Source organism: Rhinatrema bivittatum, chromosome 4, assembly GCF_901001135.1.
Source record: "Rhinatrema bivittatum chromosome 4, aRhiBiv1.1, whole genome shotgun sequence".
Classification (NCBI taxonomy): domain Eukaryota; kingdom Metazoa; phylum Chordata; class Amphibia; order Gymnophiona; family Rhinatrematidae; genus Rhinatrema; species Rhinatrema bivittatum.
The window spans coordinates 284,811,688-284,824,305 of NC_042618.1; the positions used below are offsets into that span (position 1 = coordinate 284,811,688).

Consider the following 12,618-nt stretch of genomic DNA (forward strand, 5'->3'; position numbering starts at 1 on the left):
CCATTAGTATTCGGTAACAATAAGGCGTTTATTAGGGGGATTAATATTTATGTGATCATTACTTGTTTTTGATTTATTCTTTAGATGCTTTTTGTAATATCATTTTTATTCATTTTATTATATATATTTTAGGATCTCATGATTACATATATATGTTTATTTATTGTTGTTTAATTGTGATTTTTATGTGACATTTTGCAGCCCCTGAAGCAGCCCTTTGGCGAAACTCAGCCTGAGTTGGGCTTTTGTTGAAAAATTGCTATTTATACAATAAAGATCATTTGAAGGACTTGAGATCTATCCCCTTTTTTTGTTTCCTCATAGCTTTGATAGATAAGAACATAAGAAATTGCCATGCTGGGTCAGGCCAAGGGTCCATCAAGCCCAGCATCCTGTTTCCAACAGAGGCCAAACCAGGCCAGAAGAACCTGACAATTACCCAAACACTAAGAAGATCCCATGCTACTGATGCAATTAATAGCAGTGGCTATTCCCTAAGGGGTAGATTTTTTTAAAAAGCGCGATCGCGTACTTTTGTTGGCACACCAGGCGCAAACAAAAGTACGCTGGATTTTATAAGATACGCGCGTAGCCACGCGTATCTTATAAAAACCTGGATCGGCGCGCGCAAGGCTGCCGATTTTGGGCAGCCGGCACACGCCGAGCCGCGCAGCCTGCCTCCGTTCCCTCCAAGGCCACTCAGAAATCGGAGCGGGCTGCTGGCGTGCCGAGACCCGACCCAGGGGCGGTTCCAGAGGGCACGGCCACGCCCCCGGAACGCCCCTGGCCAAAACCACGCCCCCGGGCCCGCCCCCAAAACGCAGCGTCATTCGGCCCTGCCCCCGACACGCCCCCTAAAAAAAGCCCCGGGACTTTCGCGTGTCCCGGGGCTCTGCGCGCGCCGGCGGCCTATGCAAAATAGGCGCGCCGGCGGCCTATGCAAAATAGGCGCGCCGGCGCGAGGGCCCTGCTCGCGTAAATGCGGGCGGATTTACACGAGCAGGGCTTTTAAAATCCGCCCGTAAGTAAACTTGATTAATAGCCGTTAATGGACTTCTCCTCCAAGAACTTATCCAAACCTTTCTTGAACCCAGCTACACTAACTGCACTAACCACATCCTCTGGCAACAAATTCCAGAACTTTATTGTACGTTGAGTGAAAAAGAATTTTCTCTGATTAGTCTTAAATGTGCTACTTGCTAACTTATGAAATGCCCCCTAGTCCTTCTATTATTTGAAAGTGTAAATAACCGAGTCACATCTACTCCTTCATGAATATTCATGAAATAGATTTGCATGCATTACCTTCATTTTATGCAAATCTACCTCAAGCATATTCATTTTGGATTTCCTGAAAACCTGGTCTGTTTTTGGCTCTTGAGGACTGGAGTTGGCCACCCAGGTGTATACTATACATTAATGTAATCTCTGACTAAAATAGTGAACTCTTTTTTTTTTTTTTGGCTTTGCCTATATTAGTAAACTGCTTCATAGATAAAATATTTTCTTTCTGTTAAAAAATGTACAATGTGATGTTAGAATGCCATACATACTACTACTTTTCAGCTCTTTGTTCCATAGTGCATCTGCTGATTTGGAAAATCTGGAAGGTTTAAAAGATGTTGCTGTAGAATCAGGCAGAATTGACTCCAGATGTTCAGATGTTTTATTTTGCAGTGAATTTTGCACAGAAGATGGAGCAAAATTTACAGGTTGAAATGAGCTGGACAATGAAATCTTGGGAGCTTTCTGGAGTGATGTATTTTCCATTCTATGATTAAAAAAACACAGAAAGATATTTCATGATTTAATAAACGAGTCAAGGATGCAACATAAAAACTGTACAAAAGCTTGCTTGTTTCCTATACCTATACATCTTTGTTCATCTTTATTACTAAAATAAATTTTTCTCCAATATATTTTATTTTGTATATTTATAAATTTTAGATAACATGTGGATACCTTTTTTAATGACCTGAGTTCATTCTTTAATTATTTGAACTCATGAATACTCATGAACGAATACTCATGAATGAGATGCTCAACCAAGCAGATCTTTGTTTTGCTTGGATCAAAGGTGCTATTTACAATATGATTCATTGGCAAACATCTCCAAGCAAATCTCACTGTAATGGTAAGACTGCCTATTGCGCGACCCGGCCGTGCTGGTGCCACGACCGGGCCTGCTCACCTTGGGCTCCCCTCCACGAGCTCCGTTCTGTCCTCCCTAGCAGCAGCAGCCAGCTCACAGCATCCCCAGCGCCAGCCCTGAATGCCTCCACCGTCACAGGCCTCTCTACGGATCTCCCGCAGAGGATCCGTGTCCTCGGCGTCCTCGGCCCCGCCCCTAGGCACGCGTGCGGCCGGCGCTCCCTCTTTTAAAGGACCCAGGGCGGGAACCTCGGGCGGACACCTCCCGAAGACATCACTTAAGCGTCCTATATAAGGCGAGGGCCTTCCCTTAGTTCCTCGCCTTGGCAAACAGGTCATCACACTTGTGTAAAGCTAGTTGCTGTCCTGTGTTCCTGCGTTCCTTGATCCTGTGCTTGTTCCAGTGCTCCTGTATTCCTGTGTCTTCCAGTGCTCCTGCGTTCCTGTGTTCCCGTGATCCTTCTGTGTTCCAGCGTCTGTTCCTGATTCCTGTTCCACGTTCCGCTACCCAGGTTGTACCTTCTCGGACTGATACATGGTACTGACCTCAGCTTGCCTCTGACCACGTTTGAACCGCTGCCTGGATCTAACCTCAGCTTGATACTGACCACGCTCGGACTGATACCTGGAACTGACCTCTGCTTGCTACTGACCATGCTCAGACTGATACCTGGAACTGACCTCTGCTTGCTACTGACCATGTTCAGACTGATACCTGGAACTGACCCTTGCTATGGCTGACCACCGTCCGATGGATACCCTGGCTTTGACCCTTGCGCTCCACTCAGACTCTCTCTTTGCTTCTCCTGTGACTACCAGGACTGCCTGCTCTGATGCTGCCCGTGGCCTTCCACAAGCTAGACCACTAGGCGCTGCCTATCCTGACCAGAGGACCTTCAGTTCCTGTCTCGTTCCCCTGGTCTCCGGTACACTCTGTTCCGGTCTAGCTCATCTGTTTTCCATTAGCCGTGCACCCTTGCTCTTGGTGGGCACACATCTCTGCTACCTCCCCGGGAGACCCTCAAAGGCCATTCCCAGGCGGTCCGGGAATCCTAGGGCTCAACCCACGGAACCCCCAGACTGTTATTGGCGAAACTCCAGCTAGCCTCTGTCTCCTTGTGTACTCCGCCTCCTGGCGGCAAGCACCCTCTGGGAGCCCTCAGAGAACTGTACCAATCCTGCGCTAGGCCAAGGGTCCACCTCCAGCACAACACTGCCTTTGTGTCCTCATGCCCCCTGCTGCAGTTACTTATTAGTCTGTACAAAATAGCACTATATAGTAAGGGAAGTTCTTATATTGATGTCTATTTAAAATGTTATAGAAAATCTTTGTGCTGACACCTGTTAAAACAAAGTGTGATTAATTGCTCTTCACACTGTTACATTATATTTCTTAATGCTAAAATTGACTTCTTTTTGGTGCAGTTAATCTTGAAACCATCAAGAGAAGGATATCTTGAGTTAGTTCTGTGTAATGGACAGCACCTAATTATCAGTGATAACTGTAGATGAGTCACTCCATAATAGTAACAATAATGTAGTTAAACTTAATTGGGCCGATGCCATACAGTGCGCTCAGCTGAGCGCACTGTATAACCCGCAGTCAGATGCGGGTTAAATAGGCGCTAATCCACCCCCTAATGCAATAGGGGGATTAGCGCCTATTTAATGCGCATCCCACGTGGAGTGAATGAGATAGCGCTCATCACATGCAAATGCATGTGAATGAGGCTATTACTCATTCACTCCAATGCAAAAAAATAAGTGTGCGTCTCAGATGCACATTTATCGCTCAGCTATTAATGCCAACCTGGAGCAGGCGTTAATAGCTGAGCGCATTGAAAAAAAAGTACAGAAAAGCAGAAAAAACTGCTTTTCTATACTTCTTGAAAAGTTAAAAAAAAAGAAAAAAAACCCTCTGCCGGCCGCTTTGATATGCTCGGCATCGGTTTTCATAACTGGCCAGCTGCATTATGGAAACCGATGCCGATAAACTCGGCATCGGTTTTCATACTGGTGGACTGCAGTTTTGAAAACAGATGCCGAGTTTTCGGCGTCGGTGTTCATAACCGGCAGACCGCCGGTAACCACGGGGTCACGTTAGCAAGGAGGTGCTAGGCTTGCGCAAGCGACCCTAGCACCTCCTTTCTAGTGCGACCCGCTAATTTGCGTATAGCATGGCACCCCCCTTGTGGGCGCCATACGCGTGTTAAGAAAGCGGGCACTGACATTTCAGCGCCCGCTTTCCGCATTTTTTATAGCATCGGCTCCAATATGTGTTGATGTACTAAACCAAACAAATTATGAAAAAAAAATATTGAACTGTAAAAAACAGGACCTGCACAAAAATGAAAAATCTAGTGTGACAAGGTTCCCAAATTTCTATCCCTTCCCCCTAGAGCTTATGAAGTGCTAGGACAAGAAATGTGCTTTGGGAATAGGTGCAATGCACATTTTAACTTGGGAATGGTGGGGAGAGGCATTCCTGGCGGCCATGAGTGATAACAGCTGCCGCCACATAGGTGGAGAAATACTGATTTATCTGGCTATCTGGTAGTAGATAGCTGATGCCATTTACCTAGATAAGTCGGTACTTATCTGTGGACATTTAAAAACTTTTTAAAGACATTTTTCCCCCTTTTTTAGGGGTTTTAAGTGTCAGTGCAATAGCACTGGAAACTTAACTCTTCTTTCACTAACTGACACCCTTTCACTAACTGACACCCTTCTCAAAGGGATTGACAGTGGCAAATCCTATATCCTAGCTATGCTTGACATTTCTGCAGCGTTCGATACTGTTAATCATAACATCCTAACAAATCTTCTTATTAATATTGGGATCACCGGAACTGCCCTTGCTTGGCTACAATCCTATCTGCATAACCGACACTATATTGTTTCCTTTGGCAACCACGAATCAGACCCTATCAACCTAGACCAAGGCGTTCCCCAAGGCTCCTCGCTTTCTTCTACACTGTTTAATATATACATGCTCCCTCTAGCCAACCTCCGCACAAATTTGGGATTTGACCACTTTATCTACGCAGATGACGTTCAAATCCTCATCCCCTTCACAGACTCATTTCAGAAAGCTCTCCAAACCTGGGACTCATGTTTATCTTCCATCAATCAACTCCTAACTGACATGCACCTCGCTCTAAACCCCCAAAAAACTGAGCTTATCATCATCTCCTCTTTCCACTTCTCCCCTAACATCCCCCCTTCTACTCCCCCTACTATCTTCTCATCTCACACCTGTAACCTCGGAACCATCATTGATAATCACCTTTCCCTAAAACCATTCATAAACTCAATTCTCAAGGACTGCTATTTTAAACTACACACAATTTAAAAACTTAGACCCCTACTACATGGCTCTGATTTCCGTACGATACTCCAGGCTATTATTTTCTCCAAATTAGACTACTGTAACGCCCTGTTACTTGGCCTCCCCTCCTCGATCATCAAACCCCTACAACTCCTGCAGAATGCCTCCGCCCGCATCCTTACAAACTCCAAAAAGAGGGACCACATCACACCCATCCTGAAAGAATTGCATTGGCTACCAATCAATTCAAGAATACAATACAAGGTTCTCTCCCTTATTCATAAATCTATTATAAATGAAACCACGCACTGGCTCAATCCCCCCTTCCTTCCTTACATCTCAACAAGACCCATTCGGACTATCCTTCAAGGAACATTGCACCTACCCTCCCTGAAATTCATCAAACTTACCTCTACTATCAAAAGAGTGATAACCCTGGCCGGCCCTACCCTCTGGAACTCTATGCAACACGAACTCCGCACTGAATCCTTTACACCCAAGTTTAAAAAAAAATTAAAAACCTGGCTTTTTCAGCAGGCCTTCACCTAAATTCCTCAACACCTTGACCTTTGTCAATAGACCTACCTCTGTTGTGTTTACCCCTGCTTCCCAAGTGCCCTTTCCTAATTTGTCTCAGCTGTTCACCCATTAGCTTTCCTTCCCTTCTCCAGATCTTATATCTTACTCTTTAATCAATTGTCTAACTAATCCTCTCCCCCCTTGAATCCCTTGCTAATCAGTCGCAATTTAAATATACTACTCTTATTATATAAGCTGTATATATATTTATCAATTCCCTGGTTTAAATACTGAACCTAAGTTAGCATTTTATGCTTTTATTTTATTTCTAATTGTTTATCTATATTTATTTCTTTTTTCACTATTTATTTTGTTTATCACTGTTCTATGTTTTATGTAAAGGATATGCCCATTTGTGGCCTTCCATTTTGTTTCATGTAAACCGGTACGATGTGTAAACGGCTATCAGTATATAAAAATGTTAAATAAATAAATTAATTAATTAACTCCTGCTCTGACCCGAAATTAAATTTCCAGCACTAAAAAAGGTGTGCTGGCCAAATGCAGTCTCTCTGCCTTGGGGAATACTGCTCAGCAAAATACCATCATTTGCATGGGATTTACATGCGAGGGTGCTAGTCAGTATTCCCATTTGGAAATGCACATTTTCTGCATGCAAAACTCCTTGCTGCATCAGTAGTAAGTTTTGCATGCAGAAAATGCATGATGAAGTGCACACAGAGCGGTGTGTTTGATTGAATGCACCTTTCTGAATCAGCCTGATAGTTTGCAACCCTGCCAGTGGAATCCTGATACCCCAGTAGCCATCAGTTTTGAAAATAGAAGGAAAAATTAAAGGTCTGGGAAGATGGTTTGACTCTAGGACTGTGAGTGCCCCTTGTATTCTGGACAGCAGGCAAAGAGGAGGTTACACATGTTTCTGTTTTCTAGATGTTTGTCCCTCTTGATATAGCTTTTATGAAATACTGTCCATGTTGGGGGACATAGCACTTGTATTTAAAGTTTGAAGCAAAGTATTTTGTCAACATTAAAATTATGAATTTCTATTGGGTTGTTTTTTTAATTTGATTGATTATTGTGGTTTTTCACTCTTTTTTGTTGTGCTTCTGTTATGGTTTGTGGGTATGTGGACCCTTGGCCCAAGGTATGAGTTGTTACCAGCTGTGGGGAGGAGCCCCATAGGCCCACACCACCAGGATGCAAGGTCAGGCACAGCAGGGAGCTCTGGTTGAGACTGTGGAGAGGTCCTGAGGAGTCAGGAGGAATTCCCCAGTAGACAAGCAGGCTGAAGATAATACCTGGACTGAGACCCCCGTGGGGGAAGGCGCAAGGCAGGTCGCAGAGTGGGAAGGCTTGAGACTGGCGTGCAGAAGGTATACCGGAGAGACACCATCGAGGGGTGGCGCTGCGGAGCAGGGTAGGTGCAACTATAGTGACGTAGGCCAACCCGCGGAGTAGGGAAGCCCGAGTCAGGTCTCTGATGATGACGTAGGTAGAAACTCGAGGAGCGGGGAGCACAGACAGTCTCTGTATAATAGAGAAGCACAGCCCCGAGGAGCAGGGAAGTGCTGGCAGTCTAGTAGCATGTAAGTGCGACCCCGAGGAGTGGGGAGGAGCGGACAGTCACAGTGAAGCACAAGGACACTGCCCCGAGGAGTGGGACGGTGCTGAGAGTCTCTTGTAAAGTATGAGGACGCAGCCCAGAGGATCGGAGATGTGCTGACAGTGCAACACAGCAAGTAGGCTCAACCCTGAGCAGCGGGGAAGCACTAGAGTAAACTGAGTAGTAAAAGTGTTCCAGGGGGCAGCCCCGAGGAGCAGAGAGCCTTGCAGAGTAGGACTTCAGAAAGCGCAGGGCCAGCCCGAGGAGCAGGGGAGGCCAGGAGACAAGATCCTAGTAGACAGTGCCCACTGGCCCCCGAAGAGTGGGTACCAGACAGAGTTCAAAGTCCAACAGAGTCCAATAGCGTAGCCACAGGAACACGGAGCAGTAGCTAGTAGAGACGTACAGAACTTGTTGCCAATTCGGCTAGCTGAGGGCGAAGGTGGTGCTTAAGTACCTTGATCTGATGACATCATCAAACAGGGACGCCCCCGAGGTTCCTGCCGAAGAGGCTTCAAAGTAGGGCCCGGTGGCGCACGCGTGCCCAGGAAGGCCCAGAGATGACGTAGATGGCGGCGGTGTCTCAGCCGCCACAAGGAGCCATAGGGAACGGAACGCAGCTGTAGAGATTGGCCTGTGCCGCGAGCAGACCCGGGGAGGGCTGGAGAACGGTGCAGGATGTAAATAAGCGTAGTCGCAGCCATCTGTGACCGAACGGCATAACAGCTTCTCTCTTTTAAGAACTCCATACTATTAGACTAGGTAAAGACAAAGCATTTCAAGTGGTTTACAGCTCCCACATGGGGGCTGCTGTTTTGGTTGCTCCTTACTACTATAAAAAGGAGAAACATCTAGAGAGAGTATATAATTTTATTTAGACTTTTTAGGAGGCAGAATGTTGCTATTCCTACTCTTGTTTTTGTTTCACTTATTTTTTATGAGACCCTTTTGCCTTATGGATGAAAGGTTGAGCTAGAAAGGTAGAAAGGGTGACTTCTCTCCCCTTTTTGGGAATCTTATTTCCTCCCTTTTGAAATTACATTAAAGGAAGTTTTTATCCGTCCATTTATCTCTTTTGTTTGAATGTTGAATTCCCCATAGCTAGGAACCTTTATTTTCAGTTTTTATTTTATTTTCCCTGGGAATTTCGTTGCTATAACAATGCTATATTTTTCCTCTGTTTGTTATAACAAAGTCAATATTTCCACTCTTTATTTTGTTTTTGTTATAATATTGAAATTCCTATAGAAAACAAAAACTGAAAATGAAGGTCAGTACCCATGACCAAGGGAATTTAGTTATCATTAGGAAAGGAGATTTTTTTTACAGAGGAATCTCTCACTCAGAAAGATCCAGTGACTTTTAACAAGATCTTGAAAAGGAATGGATCTTAATTGCTAGAATGAAGAGAGAACAGGATGAAGGGAAAATTGTGACATCCATCCAGTGTTAATCACTGTTATATCAGGATATTCTGGAAGGGTGTTGGATAAGAGGTAAGAAGCCTATTCATGATATTTGAATCAAGGTATGAGAAATGTGACTTTGAATTATGCCATCTAGCTAATTCCAGCATCATGCCCACCAATTTGGAAGGAAGTTCCAAAACTGCCCCTGAAATTGGAATGTAATCTGGAAATAAAAGAAAAGATTAAACCATCAGTACAGAGTCACAGATTTAAGGGAAAATGAGAATGCAATGGACTGTATTGAACAAGGATGTGTAAATTGTCTTCGTTTCATCTTACAATCAATATCAGTAAAGTTATATTAGAACCACATTCATTATTTAGTATGATTATTACTGTACATGTTAAAGACTGATAAAACAATGATCAGGGCCTTGGAAATATGTCTTCTCCCAGACAAAGAATCCTGGAAAGTAGAGGGCTTATAGAAGGTATAAAAGGTTTGAACATTGTAAAACCTGGAATTTGAGGTGTGCCCTTGGATTGCTAGTTGAGGACATCAGCCCAGGGGTTACATCTTTTGGTTTATGAACAGGGACCCATGGCATTGGGACTATGATTCTGAGTGAAAGACTTTATTTTGAACTATTTAACACATTTTTGCTATGATCAGAATTGAAATTGTGAATGTGTTCAAGAACTGCAACATTGGTTTAAGATGGCTGCTTTCTCACTACAGAGACATAGGGCCTCATTTTCTAAAGTATCGCAGGCCTGCGATACTTTAGGGAATGAGGGGCGGGGGGCCGAAACGGGGGGGCGGGCCTGCACTAGCGGGAAGCAATCGCACCGTCGCGGTGCGATCACTGCCGGTTTCGCACCCAATAGCGCCACCATAGAAGGTGTAGCTATTGGGCGCGAACTCAGACGCAAAAAGGGCCTTACCTTTTCATCGTCTGCGGCGTCTTCGCGGAGTCGGCCCCGGTGATGCCCCGACTCCTCCTCTTCCGGGGCCAACTCCGCCCCCATTTTGGTATCGCGTGCGATCCGTTTAGAAAATGAGGCCCATAGTGAAGAGAAAAGTGATTGTGCAGTCAAGAAGAAGGGCTTGTGCACATGACTTGTCATCACTTACAAACATTATCATCGGTCAGCCATTGCAAACAGAATGCATAGAGAGTAACATCATGCTGCATGGGACACAAATCGCAGAGTGTGTGGAGAGCACGAAGAAAAAAGAAAACTGCAGTGCGAGATAGTGTTTGAATCAGAAAAAAATAATCTTTAACTGTTCAGCACCAAAAAAGATCCAAATTGTCAGCTACCTGCTATACTAATATTTTTATCCAATTGTTTGGGGCTGTATAATTTCTGCCAATCATGATCTGGGACAGAAGATCACTGCAGGGCGTGTCATATTCCATGTGCTGAATAACCAAACGTTTTCCCAACGTGTGGAGAAAAGCAGCAGGTATGAAAACCATCAGGAAACTCCTACTCCCTATCAGGTATATGGTAGAGTATGTCTGAGGGTAGAAAATACTTTGTCCAGAACTAGCTTCAAGTGCTGAGACTACCACATTCATTAGCGGTAGGGGTGTGCATTCGGATTGACCGCATTAGTAAAACGCTACTCATATTTTTTTTTAAGTTAAAAAATTGATTCGACATAAACGATCGGATTTCCCACATATCCAACATAGATATGTTGGATATGTGGGAAATCGCGATTGTTGAGCCAAAATAAAAATATAAACCCCCTCACCCTCCTTAATCCCCCCCCCAGACTTACCACAACTCCCTGGTGATCGAGCGAGGAGTGAGGACGTCATTTCTGCAATCATTGGATTTTTTTTATGTCCATATTGGCCGCAAGTGGGACCCCCTTTCGGGCATAAGAAATATGAACATAAAATGTTGCTCTGCACATCCCTGATTAGCGGTGGATGCCAGTCATTTTACAGTGTGAAGCACATCATGGGAAATTGTTTGCGAAAGAGTTCTTAGAGGAGTTTTTACTCTCTAGTGCCTTCATATCCATCTGTGAGACTGGAATATCAGGGAGTGGCATAAGAATGTTGAAACCCCAAAATCCTCCATTTCATTGGGCAGCAGAACTCACAGCAAGCATGAGAGTGGCCACGTTAGCCCAAAATAATTAATTGATACAAAAGTTATGGAACTATTGCCAAGATCTGCACTGGATACCATTGAGACTGAAGTTTCCCTTATAGGGAGCCTGGAGTCAAAACTGCATCTAACCTTGCCATTAGCATGAGACCAGAGAGTATGCATCTATCTTATGGAACCTCTAAGCTTGGGCCACAACATGAGCCTTGCAGAGATATGAGGCTCTGTCAGCAACATCAGCAAGCCCACTGACACCAAAGTCCTATATTACTGCTGGCATGAGGTGTTCACCATTCCCTAGTCCTTTAAGGATGCCAGGATCTTCAGGACAGGGATGCAGTCGGATGTGCCATGTTTATGAAAGAGAAGTAGAGAAGCTTGTGGTTTCCCCCAGATTGTAAAGAAATGGATAGGAGATCTGCAGAATTTGGACTCCATATCTAGTTCACTGTAGTCCTTGGTGAAGGAAGAGAACTCCAATCCAAGGAAGATGTGTACTTTGCTGGCATCTGTACCAGATACCGAAGCAGAAAGCCTATGAGGGAATCAGTTGGACTGTTAGATGATCGAGGGGTTAAAGGGGCACTTAGAGAAGATAAGGAAGAAAACCAAGATTAGACGCCACAGTCTTTTTCAAAAGTTTATTAAAGTGGTTTAATGGAACAAAGTCAGCATGGCTTTACCCAGGGCAGTCTTGCCTCACAAATCTGCTTCACTTTTTTGAAGGAGTTAATAAACACGTGGATAAAGGTGAACCAGTAGATGTAGTATACTTGGATTTTCAGAAGGTGTTTGACAAAGTTCCTCATGAGAGGCTTTTAGGAAAAGTAAAAAGTCATGGGATAGGTGGTGATGTCCTTTCATGGATTACAAACTGGCTAAAAGACAGGAAACAGAGAGTGGACAATTTTCTCAGTGGAAGGGAGTGGACAGTGGAGTGCCTCAGGCATCTGTATTGGGACCCTTACTTTTCAATATATTTATAAATGATCTGGAAAGAAATACGACGAGTGAGATAATCAAATTTGCAGATGACACAAAATTGTTCAGAGTAGTTAAATCACGAGCAGATTGTGATAAATTGCAGGAAGACCTTGTGAGACTGGAAAATTGGGCATCCAAATGGCAGATGAAATTTAATGTGGATAAGTGCAAGGTGATGGATATAGGGAAAAATAACCCATGCTATAATTACACAATGTTGGGTTCCATATTAGGTGCTACAACCCAAGAAAGAGATCTAGGCGTCATAGTGGATAACACATTGAAATCGTCGGTTCAGTGTGCTGCGGCAGTCAAAAAAGCAAACAAAATGTTGGGAATTATTAGAAAGGGAATGGTGAATAAAACGGAAAATGTCATAATGCCTCTTTATCGCTCCATGGTGAGACCGCACCTTGAATACTGTGTACAATTCTGGTCGCCGCATCTCAAAAAAGATATAATTGCGATGAAGA

General features: G+C 44.2%; 1 protein-coding gene across 1 annotated transcript in view; it reads right to left on the reverse strand.

Annotated features, from left to right (window-relative positions):
* LMNTD1 (lamin tail domain containing 1) overlaps positions 1 to 12,618 on the reverse strand; it is a 1,277,316-nt gene that overhangs the window by 1,097,763 nt on the left and 166,935 nt on the right. Inside the window, exon 4 of the mRNA XM_029600162.1 lies at positions 1,554 to 1,771. Coding sequence (XP_029456022.1) covers positions 1,554 to 1,771 — 218 coding nt within the window. The remainder of the gene's footprint in view (positions 1 to 1,553; positions 1,772 to 12,618) is intronic.